Source organism: Rutilus rutilus (assembly GCF_951802725.1).
Source record: "Rutilus rutilus genome assembly, chromosome: 3".
In the NCBI taxonomy this organism is placed as follows: domain Eukaryota; kingdom Metazoa; phylum Chordata; class Actinopteri; order Cypriniformes; family Leuciscidae; genus Rutilus; species Rutilus rutilus.
This window is the reverse complement of record NC_140211.1, coordinates 50,878,171-50,902,600: the sequence shown is the minus strand read 5'-3', so window position 1 is coordinate 50,902,600 and position 24,430 is coordinate 50,878,171. Positions and strand designations below refer to the sequence as shown.

Below are 24,430 nucleotides of genomic sequence, written 5' to 3'. Positions count from 1 at the left end.
TGGTTATTAAAGCAGCCTAAAGATTATTATGGACATGAACTCTGGTTTGAAAGAAAAACCTATCCTGTTCACTGGTCATTTTTGGTAAATGTGTGTTATTGTTTGTATCCTGTAGGATTTGGTTCTTTTGGAGAACAGTCCTGGTGAGGATGGAGCTGAGTACATTCTCCAGTTCCATCCTGAGTTTCAGAAGACTAGCGTTACCATCACTCCGTACAGCCTGCCTTTCAGATTCTGCAATGGTTAGTCAGCAGACAAAGAGCCCAATATTCGTTACATTACTAATGAGTATGACAGTTAAGAGCTAGACATTATAATTGTAATATTGCTGTAACCGATCAATTTTAGTCCATATCATAATAAAATCCATATTACATTTTGTTTTTTAAAAATGAACTAAATCCATAATCAAAGAGTGTGACAGGTTTCTTACGACAAGTAACATTTCTGTTTAAATATTATATAATATTATATAGCAGGGGTGTCCAATCCTGCTCCTGGACGGCCACTGTCCTGCAGAGTTTAGCGCCAACACCAATTAAATACCTGAGCCCGATGATCAAGATCTTACTAGGCATACTAGAAACTTCCAGGCAGGAGTGTTGAGGCTAGCTGTGTTTGGCTCAAACTCTGCAGGACAGTGGCCCTCCAGGAGTAGGTTTGGACACCCCAGCTTTATTGCAAATCTCAACGTCTTGATTGTTTATCATTGCAAAATGTGAATTGTATAATTGCAGTTAGTTACCTGCTTAATGCAACTATAAGGCAGGAAGATATTAAGATTTTATAAACGCAAACTTCATGATTTTCTGTAAAGCTGCTTTGAAACAATGTGTATTGTTAAAAGCGGTGTACAAATAATTTGGACTTGACTTGAATTTCATACCAATGAGATTTTACTGTGTGCGGTGCTACCCATTATGATGTGAAGTCTTGTTGGAGTGATTGGATTTACGAGTTGAACACCTATAAATGCCACCATAAAGTCACAATTTTGGGAAACTACAACTGTTAAATTCTTACTACAAATTATATTTTGATCTATTCCAGATGCAGAATATCAGGAAGTCATTGCGAATCTCAGTAAGAAGAAAGATCACCTTTCCAAAACCGTTTTGATGTACCGGGACATCTTTGAGACCAATGAACAACTGAAATCTGAACTTGAGTGTAGGTCATTCATTCTTTCTTTCTTTCTTTCTTTCTTTCTTTCTTTCTTTCTTTCTTTCTTTCTTTCTTTCTTTCTTTCATATATATATATATATATATATATATATATATATATATATATATATATATATATATATATATAATATATATGTGTGTATGTATACAGTGGGTACGGAAAGTATTCAGACCCCCTTAAATTTTTCACTCTTTGTTATATTGCAGCCATTTGCTAAAATCATTTAAGTTCTTATTTTTTTTCTCATTATTGTACACACAGCACCCCATATTGACAGAAAAACACAGAATTGTTGACATTTTTGCACATTTATTAAAAAAGAAAAACTGAAATATCACATGGTCCTAAGTATTCAGACCCGTTGCTGTGACACTCATATATTTAACTCAGGTGCTGTCCATTTCTTCTGATCATCCTTGAGATGGTTCTACACCTTCATTTGAGTCCAGCTGTGTTTGATTATACTGATTGGACTTGATTAGGAAAGCCACATACCTGTCTCTATAAGACCTTACAGCTCACAGTGCATGTCAGAGCAAATGAGAATCATGAGGTCAAAGGAACTGCCTGAAGAGCTCAGAGACAGAATTGTGGCAAGGCACAGATCTGGCCAAGGTTACAAAAAAATTTCTGCTGCACTTAAGGTTCCTAAGAGCACAGTGGCCTCCATAATCCTTAAATGGAAGACGTTTGGGACGACCAGAACCCTTCCTAGAGCTGGCCGTCCGGCCAAACTGAGCTATCGGGGGAGAAGAGCCTTGGTGAGAGAGGTAAAGAAGAACCTAAAGATCACTGTGGCTGAGCTCCAGAGATGCAGTCGGGAGATGGTTGTAGTAAGTCAACCATCACTGCAGCCATCCACCAGTCGGGGCTTTATGGCAGAGTGGCCCAACGGAAGCCTCTCCTAAGAGGGAAAGATGAATGCGGCCAAGTACAGGGATATCCTGGACGAAAACCTTCTCCAGAGTGCTCTGGACCTCAGACTGGGCCGAAGGTTCACCTTCCAACAAGACAATGACCCTAAGCACACAGCTAAAATAACGAAGGAGTGGCTTCACAACAACTCCGTGACTGTTCTTGAATGGCCCAGCCAGAGCCCTGACTTAAACCCAATTGAGCATCTCTGGAGAGACCTGAAAATGGCTGTCCACCAACGTTTACCATCCAACCTGACAGAACTGGAGAGGATCTGCAAGGAGGAATGGCAGAGGATACCCAAATCCAGGTGTGAAAAACTTGTTGCATCTTTCCCAAAAAGACTCATGGCTGTATTAGATCAAAAGGGTGCTTCTACTAAATACTGAGCAAAGGGTCTGAATACTTAGGACCATGTGATATTTCAGTTTTTCTTTTTTAATAAATGTGCAAAAATGTCAACAATTCTGTGTTTTTCTGTCAATATATGGGGTGCTGTGTGTACAATAATGAGGAAAAAAAATGAACTTAAATGATTTTAGCAAATGGCTGCAATATAACAAAGAGTGAAAAATTTAAGGGGGTCTGAATACTTTCCGTACCCACTGTATGTGTGTATATATATATATATATATATATATATATATAGTTTCACATGTATCTATACATGTATGTATCTACACACATACATGTATGTATGTATGTATGTATGTGTTTTTTTTTTTTTTATGTATTAATGCATTTATTTATTCATTTATGCATTAATTAATTTTATTAATTAATTTAGGATCAAGATCATGTGTGATATATATATATATATATATATTTTTTTTATTTATTTTTTTATTTTTTTATTTATTTATTTATTTTCTTTCTTTCTTTCTTTCTACAGGTCAGGTGCGAGATGCATCCCACAAACTACATGAACTTAAACCAGAGCTCATGAAAAGTGGCTTAGACATCTCAGAACTAACCACTGTGAGTCTGGACATGCACACACATGAACACTAACATAAATGCTGTTTCATTGTTGTTTGGTCTGTGTAGAAGCATGCATTTTATTCCAGTCATCATAGATGCTTGTTTGTCTTTTTGTTTACGTATCTTGTCTAGGTATCAGCAATAAAGAATGTAATAAATGCCAAGAAAGCAATTTTGATCGAGATGGCGAATCAACCTAGACGGAAATGTAGCATTCCTGACCCTTTCAAAGGCAGTCCGCACGTTCTGGGAAAGGTATGTGTTTGATTTTTGTATCATGTGATCCCATCACAAGTGCACATCCAGGAGTCAGCAGGGTGAAATGAGTCTTGGAAAAGTTTCATGCTAATTGAAACATCAACACTGGCCTGTTAACATATGTTATGCATAATTATAACATTTAAAAAACATTTTATTACGACATACTAAGTCATCACTGACATAAAAAGTTGAAATAAGTCATAATTATAACAAAGTCAAAATTATGACAAAACATCAATCTATATGTGGTGGAAATGAGCTTCCATACTTGTGTGTAGCAATGACACATTTTTCTCAAGCACTTTATTCCGTTGTCCGGTCTCTTGGTTACTGGCGATTATTCTCTATTTATTTATACACCTCTCCCTGATATGAGGGTTTTTATCTTATTTTCACTTTAAATAAAATGCTACCTTTTTTTTTTTAAAATAGTTTTACAGTATCAAAACCATGGTACAGGTGTCTCATATAGCGGCATATACAATCATCCATCAACTGGTAGTTCAAGGATCGAGTGAAGGGTAATAGCACAAAAAAAAAGTCAAGAAATAAAGACATTCAAGATACATTTTCAAGAAAATTCCAAAGAGGGGACTAAATATGCTAGAAATCATTATACCTTCGGTAGGAAAAAAGCAATTTGATTCAACCACATATTAACAGAAGATTAAATGTTCTCGCTAAGTAGGTCCTCTGAACAATTTCATGTATCTCTTTCCAGTACACCTTGATCATGTCACAGCTCCAGAACATATGCATCACAGTACCAATATTAGACTTACACTTATTAGAGAAACACAATTGGGAAACATTAGAAAAAAAAAATCTTATGGAGACGAACCGGTGTTAAAGTCCTGTAAATTTACTTTTTAATTAATTAACTTTTTTTTACGTTTTGCTCGTGACTCGATATTGAAATTGCTATAATTTCTAAGTAAACATGAAGATTCATTAAACTCCCCGTAATTCATACCTTGATAGCACGCAAATATTTCTGCCCATTTTTGCTCTTGTGATTGTCAGCCTCTGCTTTTCCGCTGCAGAATGAAGCCGTTGTGAGTGTATAACACGTCGAGCCGTTACTTGTAGCTAATAAAAGTAAAATACTTCAATTTTCTGATGTTAGTTTTTGACTTGTTGGTGCATTTTACAGCCCTTCATCAACACACAGCCCACCTCAGATTTTAATAAAATGATTAAAATCGTAAAAAATAGAAGAACATATCTGTGCCTAAATTCTAAATTCACCCCTGCCCAAGCCTAAATCTGGCCTCGGACATTCATCCAAAAAAGTTGAGAACCACTGGATCAATCTGTGAAAGACATTTCAGTTCATGGGATGATGTTTGTGTAATGATTTGTAGGTAGCTCATCTGGCACAGGTGGAGGATGATGATGCAGCGAAGGTGATCTCTTGGCATATCCTTGGTGACATGGACTGTGTGGTTACTGAAACAACATCTGCTGCCAAGAAAATCTATGATGATACACAAGGACGACAACAAGTCTTACCCCTCGAGACCGTCTTCTGGAGACCAAATGACAGGTACGCATTAGTGTTGCACGATGTACCGGTACTAGAAAGGTATCGCGATACCCTGCTATTAAAAACTATACGATATTAACTTTTATTAGTACCGGTACTTTAAGAGTGACAGTACTCTAAATAATATACGCGCAGCACTTGACAAAGAAACTTGCATGCATGAGAAAATAAAGCGCGGGACGTGCTCGCGCTGCCGGGCTCAGACCTGAAGCGCGCGCACAAGCCGTTCAGACAGCATGCGATCGCGACTTCAATTCTCTTTCGCGGATTATTAGGTTTGAATAGTCAAAATGATATGTAAAAATGCACGTCCTGGCGAGTATTCACGTAAACACAGTCGGGTATGTCTTTAGTGAACGTAAACCGTTTGTAAAAAGAAATCGTATATGTTCCAATGTATTGGATACGTGCAGGTCTTAAAGGGCCGGACCGGCAGCGTAATATTCTGTGCGATTAATGTTAATCCAACAACAAAAGAAAATAGACAGTCACCCAATGCTTGACTGAATAATTTGCTTTTTTGCTTATTTTTAATAACAAAGATACAATTAAATTAAATATCTATATTATAATTATAAAATTACATTTAAAAATATTAAATGACTCGTATCATGAAATAAGATTTTGGTCATCCCAACCTGTTCAGAGTTGTGAAAGGTTTGTAAATGTTAGCATGATTGATAATAATGTGATTGTTGCAAACATCTCGGTAAGGACGTTCACACTGACATGTAATTATTATTATTATTATTATTATTATTAATAAAGGGGAGGGAATGGTCATAAAGCAGGACAGGAACATGCTGGTCATGTGAGTTTTTAACTTTTTAAAATTAATTTATAAAGTTCTGTCATATTTTTCTATTACTTTTACTGTTTTAGGTTTTTTGCCGTGGTATCAATTCAGTATCGGTATCGAGGTATTTTGGTCTGGTATCGTATCGAAGTCATAATTTTGGTATCGTGACAACACTAGTACGCATACATGCATTCTCAAATATCCAAATATTTCCAGATACTTAGTGTTTTTTAGTAGGGCTGAGAAGGAATTTTAGTGCACCGACAAAAGTAATGATTATGAATGTGTTGGAAGGTGCTATGGAGCGGAAAAGAGAGTAGACGTGTTTAACCCTCTGGGGACCAAGCTGTTTTTGGGGCCCTTGAGATGTTCTGACATGCTCTGACATTTGTGCTTTTTTCAGTTATTTATAAACATGTTAATGGCAAAGGTGTAAATTCACTCTATATAGCACAAACAGGCCTACCATAATATGCGAGCAACATGTATGTAGATGTTTGTATTTTTAAGAGAATAATGTTTATGCGTGGTTATTTAAAAAAATAAAAATGAAAGTTGCTGAAATAAGACCACAAAACTCATACAAAATATGTGCCCACAAGACTTTTGACTAATGGATGTTTTCTATTCGAGTTCTAGCTTCAAAATTATGTGAAAATAGTCTTGCTTTATCGTTCACAAAAAAAAATACATTGATTTAAATGGTGTAAAACAGGTTTTGCTTGGAAAGCCAATATGCGAGGGGGAGGAGTAGTTTACACCTTAGATTACCCAGTCCCACCCACTCTGCATAATGACTCTGCATAATTAGCCATTCATTCAGGTGTGACACTGACTGAGCCACAATGCAAGGACAAAATAGCCTATATATTTAGAAGAAGACTTATATTGACCATTTAAGATTTTGCTTACATCTATCTTGTAAATATGTTTTGCTATTTTATTAAAAAGGTTACAATTACAACAATAATTACAATTTCAGCAATATTTCTGCAAAAAAAGTACTCTTTCTTTGTAAAAAAAAAAAAAAAAGATTATAGGCCTACATTTTATCATATGTATTCATTAGTTTGAATATAGCCAACATTGGAACATCTTAGTCTATGACTTTATTTTTGACAAAATAGTATTTTATATATATGAGCAGAAAAGCTTATTTGATGTGACAGTATATTCTACAGTAAAAACTGTACCCAAATCTAGTCAACAAAATATTGTCTTTCATACTTCGCCTGACTGTAACGTTGTTTTTATGAAATATTAGGGCATAGCCTATAAATGTTAATTTGCAGTTTAATACGTTGCTTATACAAATACATTTTATTTCAACATATTTCAGTCGATTTTTACTCATCTCAGTAGGCTCTAGCAAAGCAGTTTATTCACACACAGACGCGCGATTCATATTTAGGCTAAACAGTCTTTACAAATATGTACCCTTCATTCATCTCACAGAAACGCGATTCATATTTAGGCTAAACAGTCTTTACAAATATGTACCCTTCATTCATCTCACAGAAACGCGATTCATATTTAGGCTAAACAGTCTTTACAAATATGTACCCTTTATTCATCTCACAGAAACGCGATTCATATTTAGGCTAAACAGTCTTTACAAATATGTACCCTTCATTCATCTCACAGAAACGCGATTCATATTTAGGGTAAACAGTCTTTACAAATATGTACCCTTCATTCATCTCACAGAAACGCGATTCATATTATAGAAACGCGATTCATCTTTTTGTTTACATAGGCCTACACTAACGTTATTCCATAACGTTATTCCACATTAACACTTGAGAAAGGATAACTTAGCCTACCTCACTCCTCAGCGGGATCTGCTCCTCATATCAGCACGGAAAATTTTCTCCATAAGGTAGGCTATATTATGCCTCTTTGTTTACAGTTGATGTGGGGGCGTTTCACAGACTGAAATGGTTCTCAGAATTTGCGTTTGAATAACACGCGCTCTCCGGGGCGTGGTCAAATTACTGTGAATCATCTCGTAATGAGCTCGACTGGAGTCGCTCTCTTTTTATACAGATTACAGAAGCTGATAATATTTGTTTTTTATATAAATTACTTCATTTAAAAGCTGCGATCTCAAGCTTTATGCCCGTGGGTCTGTTTCCCTGTTTGACTGAATTTTCGCGGAGTTATAGATCATTTTCGAACGCGTTTCAAATGGGAGTTTACTGACAGAGAGAAGGCAGAAATAGCATCATGTTAGTTTTTCTTTATTTGTCAAAAAGCAAAACACTTTATTTTTATTGTGAGTATACAGAAAAAAAATAGAAACTGAACAGGATCGATTGATGTATTACACGAAAATGAAAGATCAAAATTAACAGAGCATTTTGTGTTTATTTTTCATTGCTAAAAAAAAAAACGAGCAAAACGCGCGGGCGCGTTTTTGGTCCCCAGAGGGTTAAGAGAGGCTCCACGAAATAACCAATTCTTTTCATTAATACTAGCCATTTTAATTTTTTTTATAAAAATGAATGTGTTGGAAAAAACAGCTAGGAAACTGACTGAATATTTTAACAATTTATTAATAAACTTGTGTTTTCTGAGTAAATGTCGGCTGCAAAGATGAAGTTGACGATGCCGACTCGTCATCTCCGCAGTATAGTGGACGTGCCTTTAGAGAGGAAGGCTCATTAAGTTAGGCATGAAGTAAACGCAGTACTAATTTAGCTTCCACACTCCACACAAACACTCAGATATGTGCTAAATAATGGCACACATTTATCATTTATCTAGTTAACGTTTGAGCGAACGGCCATGTAAAGTGGATAATGTTAGGCTTATACTTGCATGCCTCAAATGATATGCCATATTTGAGGTTGATGAATGATAGGTGAATGTTTGGATTTCCTGCCCTACATAATTACCATATGGACCAGCTGTGTTAACGATCTGTCCGTCAAGAACTGCGTGGCTTCGCCAATTCCTGTGGAAGTTTTTTTTTTTTCTGCGACTAACCGAACCGACTAACCGGCAACTCTAGTTTTGAATGATAGAAGTGATTCATTACATATTACTTGTCAAAAGTTTGGAATAATTATAAAATGCTGATTTGCTGCTCTGAAATTTAAACAACCAACCAACTACTAGGGCTGGATTAACAATATCGATTTGCTTTTTGTATGCTTTTTTTTTTTCATGTTTCTTAGGCAATTGCCTCACATCAGGAATGGCTCGTCTCTCTTCCGTCCAATTGGAAATCCTGTGTTTGTCAAAGATCTGCTCATTTTTCCTGAGCATGTAGAAAGCTGCAATAAAGGCAAGTCATTCACACTCACTTACAACAGCATACAACACAATGGTAGATTTAGAGTCAAAAATGAACTTTCCGTTCCTGCCACATTCAGACATAAAATGGCAGATTATGTGCGGCTGCTGATATATGAATGAATAAAAAATAAAAAAGTCAAGTATTCAATTCAATTCAATTCAAATTTATTTGTATAGCGCTTTTTACAATACATATTGTTTCAAAGCAGCTTTACAGAAAGTGAAAGTACCTTATGATTCTACAATAAAAGCAGTTTGTTTCAAAAAAACATAAAATGAATAAATACACCAATAAAAAACTGCACAATGTCTTTGATCCCCCATGAGTTTTTTTTTTTACTTGAGTTTTTAATGTTGTTCTAAAGCCATATGACCTTCTGTCTTTTTCAGAAAACAAAAGAAATTTTGAAAAACGCGCTGCTCGTCCATTTAATGGCAGTGAATGGTGACCTTCAAGCTTAAAAATAGAATGCCAAAAAATAATGTCATGCAACTCATGCTGTATATGGCAAATGTTTTGAATGCACACTATAGGGTTTGTTCAGAAACACACCGTAAAGTGTTATTTAGCAAAAATCTTGACCTTGGCCTCTGATCTCCTGTGTACGTTCATGTAGAGTGTGTGCTGTGTGCGGAAGAGAGCACAAAAAGTACACATGAGAAAATAAGATTAATAAACACACAACACAAGGCCTTTAAATTCTCCAGAAAGTATTTGTGTACTATTATCTGTGTTGTGTCCCGGTTGATAGTTGACAGCCAGAATGACAGTTCACACGTGAACTAGTTATTAATAGTTGTTATAGGCTTTTTAACTCAATATATTGTCCTTTATTTACTTCTGTTAATAATTAAAATGATTTAATTCACAACTAATGTAATCATTTAAAAAACAATTATCTTATTTATAATAAATATTTTGGCATTTACTAGGCAACCAAAGTATGGCAACTGTCATACCCTGACACCCCTGCTGCACTTCCAAAACAATTCCATCTGTCTCATTTACTAACCAAAGCCAATTTTCACTCTCATTTAGTGCTCACTAGGTATTAATCTGGGATCCTGGTTATACTGATGAAAAATAGCATGATGAATTTTCACTACAGGGATGCAAAACAGATTTTCCAGAAAATAACTCATGATTAACAAATTAATAGATTCATTCACATTTGAGGGAAAATAATCAGAGCATGAATGACATGTTTGAATGGGTATTTTGAGTTTGAGAGCGTGAATATGAGCTAACACCTCCCTCTCCCAGCATGCATTCTATTTGGTGTCTTAACTTAGTTTTATATAGTTTTGTATGCATGAACATTGCACTTTCTTAAAATCTTTCCAGAATACTGCCATATTAATGTCATAGAATGATGTAATGGAATTTTCGTATTTGCAGTCTTTCTTCACAGCTAAGTGTCTTGGCATAGAGGCTATATTGGCAGTATCAAATGATCTAATGGTGTGCGCATGTGTGTGTATTGTATTGTATTGAGCAATCATATTTGCCTAAAATATTTGGCAGCCTGTAAATGTTGGCATGGATTATTTTTAAAACTTGTAAATATGATCAGGCAAACATAATCAAATAATGAAGCTATTGATGTGTTCTGACTCTTTTCAGTTTTTACAACCTTTCTTGGAGACACCATATTGATTGATGATTTGGATTCTGCTAATCACTATCGTCGGGGGGTAAGAGACTGAGTGTATGTGTTTGTGTTGAAGAATCTTCAAATATTTACCACAGCGTGTATAAACGTGAATATTTGGTAGGTGGTTCAAAATAAGATGCAGTGCCCCACGCTCCTAACGCGTCAAGGGGAGCGGATACGCAGCAACGGGAAGTTTGGTGGTGTGCAGAACAAGGCTCCACCCATCGAGAAACTTCGAGGGCAAGTCTTCGGAGCACCATTTCCCAAAGAGTACAACCATACATGCCTTCAGATAGGTAACTAACATACTTTCTCTACTGGTGCAGTGGAAGAAATTTGATTTTTTTTTTTTACTCTACTTAGTATGTTTCTCTCTCATATTAAACGTAACAGTTAACCAAAAACAAAAGTTGTGTTAATCATTATTGTATTGCTTCGGTATGTTGGAATGCATATATTATTCTTATGGTACTTCTTATTCTTAGGCAAGACACTATAGGCAAAACCACTGTTTTTTCATTAACTGGTCAGTTTAGAGATTTGGGGCTATTTTGCGTCCATAATGCATCTTATTTCAGACTAGTGGAAAGAAAACATCCAAAATGCATATTTAAAGGAATAGTTCACTTAAAAATGAAAATTCTGTCATCATTTACTCGCCCTCAAGTTGTTTGAAACACAAGAAGATATTTTGAAGAATGTCTGTAACCAAACAGTTGATAGACCCCATTGGCTTCCATAGAATTTTTGTTTCCTACTATGGAAGTCAATGTGGTACATCAACTTTCTGGTTACTAACATGCTTCAAAATATCTTCCTTTGTGTTCAGCAGAAGAAAGAAATTCATACAGGTTTCAAACAACTTGAGGGCGAGTAAATGACAATTTTCATTTAAAAGTGAACCTTTGTGTTTATTTTCTTAAACTTTATCTACAGTATTTCTGACTGATTTCAATTACAATACATATCTTTAAAGGCTTTTTTCTCAATATTAGATTTTTTTTCTGCACTGAACCAGAAATATCCTCTTCAGTAGCTCTTACATGCGCTACATTTCCATAATTGATAAAGATTGATAAAGAGAGAGATATTCAAAATCCCCTCTGTGATGATCTCTAATACGACAAGAAAATGAAAGTAATTGTTCAGTGTTCAGATTTTAGTTCTGGAAATATATGCAAATTGGTGCATATTTAATTAACCCCTTAACGCCCACTGTCGCGAATTTGCAACAAACCCCTTCCATTCAGACTGCAGGCGAGATAGCGTGTGTTTTCCCCCAATGCCTGTTTGTGCACATTCGATACATACCTAGGAACATTTTGCACGCACTGGTTTATCGTAGGAGCGGTCGGAGTGGGAACTACATCCGGTTCACCGAAGCTAATATTTTGTTTTGCAAAATCCGCATATCAAGTGCGCAAATGTGGAGAAATTTCCCAAAATGAGTTAAGTTGTGCTAAGATAAAAATATGTACCAGCTTATTGATTGCTTCTATAGCTATGTTATTCATATAGACTTCATGTGACGAATATTTTTTACGTACTTTGTAGATTTCTGTTTGTAGCAAATTTGCGACATTGGTCCATAACGGCTGGATTGGGCTAATGGCTACATATTATAATAATGCTGTATTTAGATGGTTTCAATCCAAAATTATTTTTTTTTTTTTCCCCACAAAAAATAGCATGTTAGGATATAACACTATAAGAATATATAATGTATGCACTGGAGAAACAAGGAAAGAGTTAAACAGAGTGTAACATGGAATGTATAAAAACTACTGTCAATGTTAGGGAGTAGGAGAGTGTTTTGTTTCTTGCTGTTGTCAAGATTCATTAATTTGTCAAAGTTTATAAGTATAAAGTTTATAAGTTCTAACAACTTTGTGCCATGAATAAAATCTACATTCCTGAGATGGGAAAATGTGTTTTATTAATTTTTCCATTTTGTAAAAAAATACCCTAAATGCCCACTGTCGCAAATTTGCAACATACCAAAAATACCCTAAATGCCTGTTGTCGCAAATTTGCAACATACCAAAATTTCTATTTATTTGTTGTGCAAAAGTGAAATTGATAATCTCAACATTATTTACCATCTACTTAAAGTCAAAAACACACAGAATTTTTTTTTTTATATACAGCTTTATAAATTCAGGCGTTAAGGGGTTAAATGATGCATACTTTGCACATTTAAACATAACATTTTAGAAAATCATAATACCCTATTCACCTGTGGTGTCTTGTCATAAAAAATGCTTGCATGAGGAAAGATGATGTGTCTCATAAAAATGGATGAAAACTGTATGTAATCTCTGTCTCTTATATTTGAATGTTCACTTACAGAGTTATTACAGCAGTACAGTGGTGCAATGCAGAAGGCCTCTGATGTCGAATCCGAATATAACAATCATTTTAAGTACCTGCAGAGTCCTCATATGAAACAGAAACAACAAGAGCTGAAGCAGCAAGAGGAAGAGTTAAGAGAACTTGAGCAAACCCTTGGTATGTGTTTTTACCATTGTAGATGGGTATTTCTCATGCACAGCATGCTTGTAATGCAGTACTTAAGTATTGAGAGTTTACATGAAGAAACTACAGCCTTAGTACAACAGTCTATTATTATATGACATCATTTAATTCAGGTTTAAGAAAAAGTCTTACTCTGCAAGCTTGGGGTTAAGTTTATTGGCCAATATCACAGTGATTTGGAAGGGGATCTCAACATTAGCCCAGACCCTTAACTGGATGTGGCTGGATGGACATTTCAACTTTTGTTGACTAGATAAGGCTGCAACATGCCAACATTTAAAAACAAATGAAGGGATCTGAATACTTTACTGAACGCATAACCAGACTTTTGATGATTTGCTTTTGTTTTGTCATTGTGTGGTATAGAATAGATTAAAAGTGTAAAAAATGTGTTGTTCATGTGTATTTTAGCATAAGGCTGCAAATGATCAAACTGTGAAAAATGGAGGGGTCTGAATACTTTCTGAATGCAATGTATTTGCAAGTGTGTGAACTTTCAGCTCATTTGATGCTTTTTGTGCCTTAGCAATGGCAAAACATATTCCTTCAAATGGGGATAGGAATGATTCCTTTAACTTCTACGTACTCAATACTTTCTGTAATTTGTGAATTCTGACTGAAATGTGTATGTATGTGTGTTTGCAGCCAGAACTCCTCAAAAAAGAGTGAAACGAAGCCTTGAGCCTGAAACGGCTGAGCCCTCAGTCCATCCTAAACGGACCCGTCGCAAACCTTGCAAACTGGGTAAATCAATGGTCATCTGAAGTGTTTGCTTTCCTGTTTCACACATGATGTGTTTGCAGTACTATGTGGTGCAGAAGCTGCACGCTCATTGTGCTTTTACATAAGATGCGTTTGCAGTGTGCAGTTGATCCACGGCTTCTATAGAATGTTTTTTTTTCCTTGTGAAATACAATACACTCTTTATTACCTAAGAAACAAGGTGACATGAATGACACTAGTCTGAATGTGGAAGTGGAATTTTTTTTTTTACATTTATGACCTGCAGTATTTCTTTTACAAAAATTTGTCAAGAAAAAAGCATGGGAGGCAGTTTGCCTGGTTGGTAAGTTTTAATTAAAAAAGTTTGTGATACTACATTTTCACGTAAGAGAAGTACCATGTTTGAATGTTTTGCCACTTGCCTGAGCAAATCTATATAAAAGTAATGAATGGAACATTTTAGGAATGGAGTTATTTTCTTTTAAAGAAATTGCTTTTTAAGGACTACAACAAATGGCTGGTAGGGACTACAACAAGCTTCTTCCCGGGTTATTGACATCACAAACCCTAAAATTTAAATAAACCTCTCCCCCGGGAACACGCAACACTGTTCTATCTTCATGGAGCATATATGGAGCGATTTATAGATTATCATGACAGAATATGCTAATCAATGACTTGAAGATAGTTAACTCCACATCAGCTACAGTACAAAAATTCATCAGCTATCCATTCAGAAACGTCCTATTGCATTCTACATGTTGTCACATCTTCTTGAATCTCTCCATCTTTGTCTGACTCCGGTTTGAACATAAAAGGCTAAAAGTTTTTGAAATTTTCAGTGCCTGTCTGTGTGAGGTAATTGGAGCTGCTAACACACAAGATCTTGAATCTCCACCCTCTGTGCCGGGAGCAGCAGCTAATTTGCATTTTAAGGGACAAACACAAAAACGGCACGTTGGGGTATTTTGAGCTAAAACTTAACATACACACTCTGAGGAAATTAGAGACTTATTTTACATCTTGTAAAAAGGGGCATTATAGGACATTAAATTCCTTCCACCCTCCACCATGTCATTTTCTTATGACTTTGAAAAAGGTGCAATGTGAACTCAGCGTAAGGGTAGTCAAAAACTGGACTAGAAAGTGGACTAGATTTGTTATGAGATACTGAATGACCTGGATGTGGTCAGGCTGCCTTGGCTGACATGCCTGTTTAACATTGCATTGGAATCATGGACAGCACCTGGCTATTGGCAGATGGTGGTTCCCATATTTAAAAAATGGGACTGGATGGTGTGTTCCAATTATCAAGAGATCACACTTCTCAGCCTACCAAGGGTAGGAAAACCTTTGCCAGAATACTGGAAAGAATCCGTCCAATCGTCAAACCTCGGCTGGAGGAGTAACAAATCAGATTCTGTCCTGTATGTGAAACAGTGGACTAACTTTTTACCCTGGCAAACATCCTGGAGTGGGCATGGGAGTTTGCTTATCTAGACTACATGTGTTTTGTGGATTTTAAAAAGGCTTATGACAATGTTCCTAGGGGTGTTTTGTTTTGTGTGGGACACTATTGGTTTATGGGGTACCGGTGCCGCTTATGCATGTCATTCCAGTCCCTATAGAACCAGTGCAAGAGCTGTATCAGCATTCTCTGTAGAAAGTTAAGTATGTTCCCAGTGAGTGTTGGACTCCACCATGGCTGTCCCTTGTCTGTGATATTCCAGGTGTAGGTGTTCTGTGCAAGTCCATCTAGCAAGAGACCCAGAGGCAGAATTAGGATGTGCTGGAGGGATTATATCTCTTGGCTGGCTTGGGAACTCCTTGGGATCCTTCAGGGGGAGCTGGGGGAAGTTGCCAGGGCATGTGGGGGGTACTTAGCCTGCTGACACCACAACCCAGTCCTGGAAGTGGCAGGGGAATGGAAGAAAGATACAACAAGTAATTCAGTGATTCAATTAGGCTGTGTTTATTCTCTTTGTAAAATTTTCCACAGATACATTTTTTATTATATATATTTTTTTTACAACAAAGCAAAGCTATTTACAATTCAAAAAGTCCTGTAGATTCAACATTGTTTTATAGTAGGTTGGTAGTAAGTCTTAGACCATGTGGTCTTGCCTGGACACTCGCCCTTCAGGGGAGCTGAAAATGTGCAAAGCATCTTTAGCACATCATACTGTAGGCTTCTTTGCATCACATGTGGTAGGACTCTTCCTCTTTCTTTAGAATAGAATAGAATAGAATCGGGCATTTATATAGCGCTTTCATATGTACTACTGTACACCCAAAGCGCTTTACAATCATGTCAGGGGATCTCTCCTCAACCACCACCAGTGATCTTTCTTCCATCTCATCCAGACACTTTTGGTTCTCAGAAGGATTTAGGATGTAATTGCAGTATGCATCCTATAATCACAGTGACCAAGAGACAGCATTCAGTACTCAACAGCACTCTCCATCTGGATGGTTGAATGCCAAAGGTCCACTCGACAACCATGTAATCTCTATTGTGGAATGTAAATATATATACACTACCGGTCAAAAGTTTTAGATCGGTACAATTTTTTATGTTTTTAAAAGAAGTATCTTCTGCTCACCAAGGCTGAATTTATTTGATTAAAAATACAAACAACAACAGTCATATTGTGAAATATTATTACAATTTAAAACAGCTTCTATGTGAATATATAGTAAAGTGTAATTTATTCCAGTGATCAAAGCTGAATTTACAGCATCATTACTCCAGTCTTCAGTGTCACATGATCCTTCAGAAATCATTCTAATATGATGATTTGATGCTCAAGAAACATTTATGATTATTATCAGTGTTGAAAACAGTTATTTACGTTTTTATTTCATGATGCTATGATGAATAGAAAGTTCAAAAGAACAGCATTTATCTGAAATGGAAAGCTGTTGTAACATTAAACACTACCCTTCAAAATTTTGGGGTCAGTAAGAATTTTAATTTTATTTTTGGGGGAAAGAAATAAAATAAATCAATACTTTTATTCATCAAGGATGAGTTAAACTGATCAAAAGTTACAGTAAAGACATTTATAATGTAAAAAAATATTATATTTTAAATAAATGCTGTTCTTTTGAACTTTTTCTATTCATCAAAGAATTTTGAAGAAAAAAATTTGTACAAAACTGTTTTCAACATTGAAAATAATATTGAATGTTTTTTGAGCATGAAAATTCAGCTTTCATCTGAGGAATAAATTACATTTTAAAATATATTAAAATAGAAAACATTTTAAATTGTCATAATATTTAACAATATTACAGTGTGTGTGTGTGTGTGTGTGTGTGTGTGTGTGTGTGTGTGTGTGTGTGTGTGTGTGTGTGTGTGTGTGTGTGTGTGTGTGTGTGTGTGTGTGTGTGTGTATTTTTAATCAAATAAATGCAGCCTTGGTGAGCAGAAGAGACTTCTTTTAAAAACATACAAAAAATCTTACCACTCTAAAACTTTTGGCCAGTAGTGTGTGTGTATATATATTGATAAACCAGTGGCCATGAGAACGACTCAGGAGGATGTGGAACCAGAATTATGCCATTTAAGTTGAGCATACAGTCCCCTTACTGTTGTAAAGAAGCATGCAACACTAACACCAGAAGGTCAAATATCTTCTACTCCCACACCACCTCCATTCCTCCATTATCTGCACAAATAGCAGATACCCCCATCAAACATCCCAGAACACCGGCCCTAATGTCTAAAGGTTGACAGAGACAGTAAAGGAGAAGAGTTATATATCACCAAGTCCAGCAGACAAACAGCTACTATAACCCACGCCACAACCGCAGCTCCACCACATGTACCGTGACAGGACGATGGGAATTTACTATTTTGCCCTTGGTTTAGTGCCTAAAGTTAACAGGCTTAGGAACCAGAGCTGGGCACACATTTATATCCTCAGCTACCTTTCAGATCTGGAGTTAGAGGATGCAAATCAGCGACATCAAGCCACACGTACCCAGCCCCCATAAACAACAGGATTTCTGGCATTCCACCCTATCACCTCCTCCCATGAAGTCCAGAGCCATCATCCTCACCATCTAACACCTCCTCTAACTACATCCTACCATCAGCATGGATCAGAACAGGATTCCTCTCCTGCGCATCGCTAATTACTATAGTTTTACATGGTTCTATAACACTAAATACTAATAATTTATTAATTCATAAAAAAAAGAAAGAATTCTTCTGTTGAAAATAGTTAAGTAAAGTTATTCTGTAGGTGTAAAGTTTTTCTTTTTTCTTAATGTCACCTACATCTATTTGGTCCCACTTTTTTTTTTCCTTTTTTTTTTTTGTGTGTGTGTATTTAGGTACTGTTGTCACAAAAAAGGGGTTAAAAAAACACATCCACACTGCTATAATGTAAATATGTGCTGCATGCTTTCCTCTCAAAAACTAAATAAAAACACAAAAATGTCAGCAGTGAGAAAAAGGCAGTTAAGAAAGCATCTGATCATAGTGATGTGGATATCAAATCATGTCACATTTATTTATATAGCACTTTATACAATGGCTTGTTTAAAGCAAGCAGCTTTACAGTTTTAAACATGAAAAAAAAAAAAAAAATCAGTATCACTTTCAATAAGAATTAGAGCTTAATTTTCTACTACAATGCAGCTCTCCAGTGTGTTCATGTTTTTACTTCTGTCTAAACTTGACCTTGACTGAACAGAAGAAATTAACCAGAGATTTCCACGTCAAAGAAGGCGGAGCTTCAGAGCCACACCTACCTATTACGTTATTATCATGGGCAAATTGTAGTTTGTAGGCGTTTACCAGCCAAACTTTTCCACAAAGTTTGCTTTGTCAAGCTGTTTCTAACTCCAACCGAATTTCGTTTTGACCCAATTTTCTTTTTATTGATTCAGAAGCCGCAGATTAGTTACCCACTGCAAACGCATCTTGTGTGAAAGCACGATGGCTGCTTCCGTACCGCAAATGTACTGCAAACGAATTGTGTGAAATTGGCGTAATCGTTTTTTTTCTGTCTTGTCTGTTCCTTTTTCACTGAAGTTAATAGTTTGTTGTTGTTTTCCCCCCCGCAGATTCATGATGCAACGAGCTGACAGCTGAAGCAATGCTTTTTGAGTTTATTCAGAGTATCAAAGATTGTTTTGTTTTCTTTGTAAATCCTTTTTTTTTACTTTACACTCTTTACACATTGTTTTAAATTTCAGGATTTAAGCAGAAAGCAAAAAAAAAGTTAATATATTTTGTATCATTCTTTGAGAAAAAAAGAAGAACTTTTTTCAGTAACATCAGGTCCTGTCATCCTTTTATTCAACAGACCTTCCAGCAACCACACTTTTACTAAAGCCATCTTTTTCCTGTGACTGTAAAGCCCAATGTATACTTTGGTTATTGCACACACACACACACACACACACACACACACACACACAGTGTACACTAGCATTGCAATGTATGCTCCATTTAATTTGTTAATTTTTTTTTTACATGGACATTACAATTACATTGAACGAACCATATGTATTTGCTTGGGTGTTTTAGCACACATGCTAATTTTCAACACCTGTCCACGGGAGGCTTTTAGAAAGAAAATACAATAATAATACTGATAACAAAAGTAACAATAACAATACTAACAAAAAAGGATAAAGAAATTATACCATTTGATTTACAGATGCAAAAAAATAAATAAAAATAACATATATTCAAATTATTTACATAAGTTATAACGCAAAAGCATCATAATCAGAAAATATCTCAGTAGTAGGTTATTCATGCGAGCACTGTTGTTTTGTTTTTAGCCTCCGTTAAAAGCATTGCCATCGGTCTCTAGTTTAGTAGGTAAAGCATTCCAGAGTTTTGGCCCCTTTGCAGAGAAAGCAGACTGACCAAAAGAGGTCTTGCACTTTGGGACAAGACAGTCACCTCTGATAGTGGCTCGTGTGTTCGCCCTGTGAGAACTTTGACGCCTACTGACTAATTTAGAAAACAGTGGTGAAACATGATTATTTAGACATTTAAAAGATAATTAAAGATTTGCATCCTCTTAGATAATTTGAGATAATTAAAATCAATAAAACTGTCAAAGCCAAGAAGCTTATGCTTTCTTAAAACATCACAATGATGCCTCTCATAGGTTTCCGGTCCATAATTTTTATTGCCTGTTTGTAAATTTGAGAAAATAGGTTTTAATTTAGTTGGACAGGCTTGTGACCATGATGTGACGCAATATGATAGATGTGAAAATATCATTGCATGCATGTATAGTTTTGCAGTGTGACATGACAAATCCCGAAAACAATTTATGTTTGGTTTGACCTTCTTGCAGATGTACTTAAGATGATTATCAAATTTGACATCTTTATCCAGAATAATCCCAAGGTACTTGACTTCATTCACTGCTTCTATTACTTCATTTTCAATCTGCACCTCAAATATATACAGGCCTATTTCGTATGGAGAAACACATGGAAACTGTTTTCTTAACATTAAGAGATAAATGAGATAACTCAAGCCATTTAGAGATATTCTGTAATGCCTTTGTCAGGTTGTTTTAGTGGAAACCTGGACCACAGTGTCATTAGCATACATCTGTCAGTTGACAACCAGACAGCATTTTGATATGTCATTTATGTACATTGTAAACAACAATGGGCCAAGTACAGACCCTTGTGGTAAAACCCTCCCCAAACATCATACATTCACAACAGTTGTCAACAAGAAAAAGAAGATTCTTCAGTTCATTGTAGAAATTTACATCGTGACATGGAGGATTGTAAAGCACAACTATGTTAAATTTCATTTTTGGAGGAAGAATTACATTCAATGTTCACGTTCAATTCAAGTTCTAAACATTTAAAATGCTCCCTAATATAAATTAAAACACCCCCTCCCCTTCCTTTGGCCCTATCTCTCCTATAGCAAGTGAATTCTGGTATGTTAATTAAGTCAGTAGGAACATTATGATTCAACCAAGTCTCAGATATCCACAAAAAATCCAAATTAGAATCAATAAGTAAATTCTGTATCTGGCCTATTTTTGGCAATATGCTTCTTAATATGTCCTCCCAATATTCCTTTGGGTTTGAGTTCCAGATGATTCTAGCATGATTAACAGTTTGAAAGAGTCTTGACTTCCTCTGTTTCAACATCGCGCGATTTATTGCAAGTCTTTCGTCCGCTATCACTGACGGGCCACCACGAAAATGACAGCTTTTAGCTGGTATACTACATGGATCAATATGAGGCACAGAACTCACCCCAGTGTCCATGCCAGTGGTCCCAGACTGATCAAACCCTACTGCTGCTGTTGCTACTCCTAATAGACACTCTGAGCCCGGAGTTTGTAACCTTAACCGCTGCTCGAGTCCATCCTGTTCTCCCAGAGCTCCTGTGGATTCCCAGCCATGTCTATAATGTCTATAGGATGATGAGTTTTTATTGGCTTCTGTAGCTTTTTCTATTGGCTTTGATCAACAAAGGTTTGATTCTCAAAGAAGCTAAATGTAGGCTATACTGCAGTTGCATGACTTCAACATCACTACCATTAAGCTTCCGACAACTCTTTCTGTATTTAGAAAATATTTTCCCTGGAAGCATGAGTTAGAATTATATTAAGAACCCCGCAATCACAAACACAATGAGGCTGTGAAAGTGAACTAGTAAGTAGACGAGTTTACTTGTTCAGTGTGATGTTTAATGTCCCCGACAACATCTTTAGTCCCATTTAGCCACTTATTAGAAACTGCCTTATTCTGTACTAGTAAAAGTGGACTGATGCTGTGTCAGAATATGCCTGCTTCCATACTATATGTGACCCTGGACCACAAAACCAGTCACATGGGTAAAAACATTTTTTAATTGAGATTTATACATCATCTGAAAGCTGAATAAATACAACTATTTGAAAATCTGGAATCTGAGGGTGCAAAAAAATCTAAACATTGAGAAAATCGTCTTTAAAATTGTCCAATTATGTTCGTGATTGTGCTTTATTCACTCACAAAAATAAATGTTTTATATATTTACGGTAGGAAATGTGTTCATGGAACATGATCTTTACTTAATATCCTAATGATTTTTGGCATAAAAGAAAAATCGATAATTTTGACCCATATGTATTTTGGGCTATTGCCACAAATATACCCGTGCGACTTGTTGACTGGTTTTGTGATCCAGGGTCACATATGACCTACTACTTCCGGTGAGATTCTGAAATGTGCTTTCGATGGACACTTTACTATCCCACAGGAGAGGGTTTTGTGAATGGAAGTGAAGCAACGCAACTGATGCCGTAGGTCACATGACAATGACAAAATGGCGGATGTAGTATGTCTGAATTTCATGCATATTACACACATTTATAATAGGTAGAACATACTTTTTAATGGTCGCAAAGTACAAACCACATTTGAATTAAACCTACTATACAGTATGCAATTTTGGACGTAGCATACGAACAGTATCTCACGAAAGTGAGTACAACCCTAACATTTCAGCAAACATTTTAGTATCTTTTCAAGGGACAACACTATAGAAATGAAACTTGGGATATATTTTAGAGTGGTCAATGTGCTGCTTGTATAGCAGTATATATTTACTGCCCTCTGAAAATAACTCAACATACAGCCATTATTGTCAATATAGCTGGCAACAAAAGTGAGTACACCCTAAGTGATAATACCTGTACGTCGTTTAACCATGCAAAGCCACATGTCCTATTCATCATTTTCATGTTTTTGTCTGCTTGACAGGACCATACAAATTTGTGTATCTTGTATTAGAGCAGTTAAAATTTGTGCTTCGAGTACAATTCTCTCATACTGACCACTGGATGTTCAACATGGCACCTCATGGCAAAGAACTCTCTAAGGATTTGAGAATTAGACTTCTTGTTCTCCACAAAGTTGACCTAGGCTATAAGAAGATTGGTAACACCCTGATACTGCGTTACAGTGCAGGCCAGGGTCATACAGAGGTTTTCCAAGACGGATTCCACTTGGAACAGGCCTCGCAAGGGTCAATTAAAGAAGTTGAGTCCTCGTGCTGTGCGTCAGGTGCAGAAGCTGGCTTAAAAAAACAGACGCATGATCGTGCCAGCATTGCTTTAGAGGTTGCAGAAGCGGAAGGTCAGCTTGTCAGTGCTCAGACCATACGCCGCACTGCAACAAGTCGGTTTGCATGGCCATCGTCCCAGAAGGACGCCTGTCTGAAGCTGGCTCACAAGAAAGCCCTCAAACAGTTTGCTGAAGACAGCCTGTCCAAGAGCATGAATTACTGGAACCATGTCCTGTGGTCTGATGAGACTAAGATGAACTTGCTTGGCTCAGATGGTGTCCAGCATGTGTGGCGATACCCTGGTAAGGAGTACCAAGAAGACTGTGTCTTGCCTACAGTCAAGCATGGTGGTGGTAGCATCATGGTCTGGGGCTGCATGAGTGCTGCTGGTACTGGGGAGCTGAGCCTCATTGAGGGAAACATGGATTCCAACATGTACTGTGACATTCAGAAGCAGAAAATTATGCCCTCGGCATGATAACGACCCCAAACACACCGCCAAGATGACAACTGCCTTGCTGAGGAAGGTGAAGGTGATGGAGTGGCCAAGTATTTCTCCAGACCTGAACCCTATTGAGCACCTGTGGGGCGTCCTCAAGCGAAAAGTGGAGAAGCGCCACGTGTCTAACATCCAGCAGCTCGGTGATGTCATTATGGAGGAGTGGAAGAGGATCCCAGCAACAACCTGTGCAGCTCTGGTGAACTCCATGCCTAGGAGGATTAAGGCAGTGCTAGATAACAATGGTGTTCACACAAAATATTGACACTTTCGACATAGTTTTGACATGTTCACTTAGGGTGTACTCACTTTTGTTGCCAGCTATTTTTTCAATAATGGCTGTATGTTGAGTTATTTTCAGAGGACAGTAAATATATACTGCTATACAAGCAGCACATTGACTCTAAAATCTATCCTAGTTTCATTTCTATATTGTCCCTTGAGAAGATAGTAAAATGTGTGCTGAAATGTGAGGGGTGTAGTCGCTTTTGTGAGATACTGTGCGTGTGTGTGTGTGTTTGTGTATATATATATATATAGGAAACAATGAATGAAGGGGGCCAAAGTAAACTTATCAACATGTCAGCCATCAATGACCTACTTTAATTTTTTCTTTTACTTATTTGTCCAAACACATTCCCCCCTCATATAAATAAACCACCTTCGTTTAGAGTGCTATTCCAAAATCAAAAATAAACGTTTTGGTTTTCAGGTAACTTGCTTTACAGGAAAGCTCAGTCTCTACATACTTTTTGTAATGCTTATTATGTATTATAATAGTTGCCTATGTGCTGTAAAGAGTGTTGTATAATAACCTACATAAAAACACGTGATCCACACCAAAAGGTAGGCTACTTATAAATAATAGGTAAGCTACAGAGCCCATGTATTGCCATTTAAATAGTATCAATTAAATAGTCATGTGGTGTCAAATTAACTTTTAAAGTTACTAAAGATTACAGTTTTGCAATT

General features: G+C 36.5%; 1 protein-coding gene across 1 annotated transcript in view; it reads left to right on the top strand.

Moving 5' to 3' along the window:
- smchd1 (structural maintenance of chromosomes flexible hinge domain containing 1) overlaps positions 1-19,188 on the top strand; it is a 62,821-nt gene extending 43,633 nt beyond the window's left edge. Inside the window, exons 39-49 of the mRNA XM_084403741.1 lie at positions 116-242; positions 1,051-1,170; positions 2,994-3,079; positions 3,215-3,337; positions 4,708-4,889; positions 8,868-8,977; positions 10,613-10,683; positions 10,765-10,939; positions 12,993-13,151; positions 13,824-13,922; positions 18,978-19,188. Coding sequence (XP_084259867.1) covers positions 116-242; positions 1,051-1,170; positions 2,994-3,079; positions 3,215-3,337; positions 4,708-4,889; positions 8,868-8,977; positions 10,613-10,683; positions 10,765-10,939; positions 12,993-13,151; positions 13,824-13,922; positions 18,978-18,985 — 1,260 coding nt within the window. The 3' untranslated portion in view covers positions 18,986-19,188. The remainder of the gene's footprint in view (positions 1-115; positions 243-1,050; positions 1,171-2,993; positions 3,080-3,214; positions 3,338-4,707; positions 4,890-8,867; positions 8,978-10,612; positions 10,684-10,764; positions 10,940-12,992; positions 13,152-13,823; positions 13,923-18,977) is intronic.
- Positions 19,189-24,430: the final 5,242 nt, after the last annotated feature.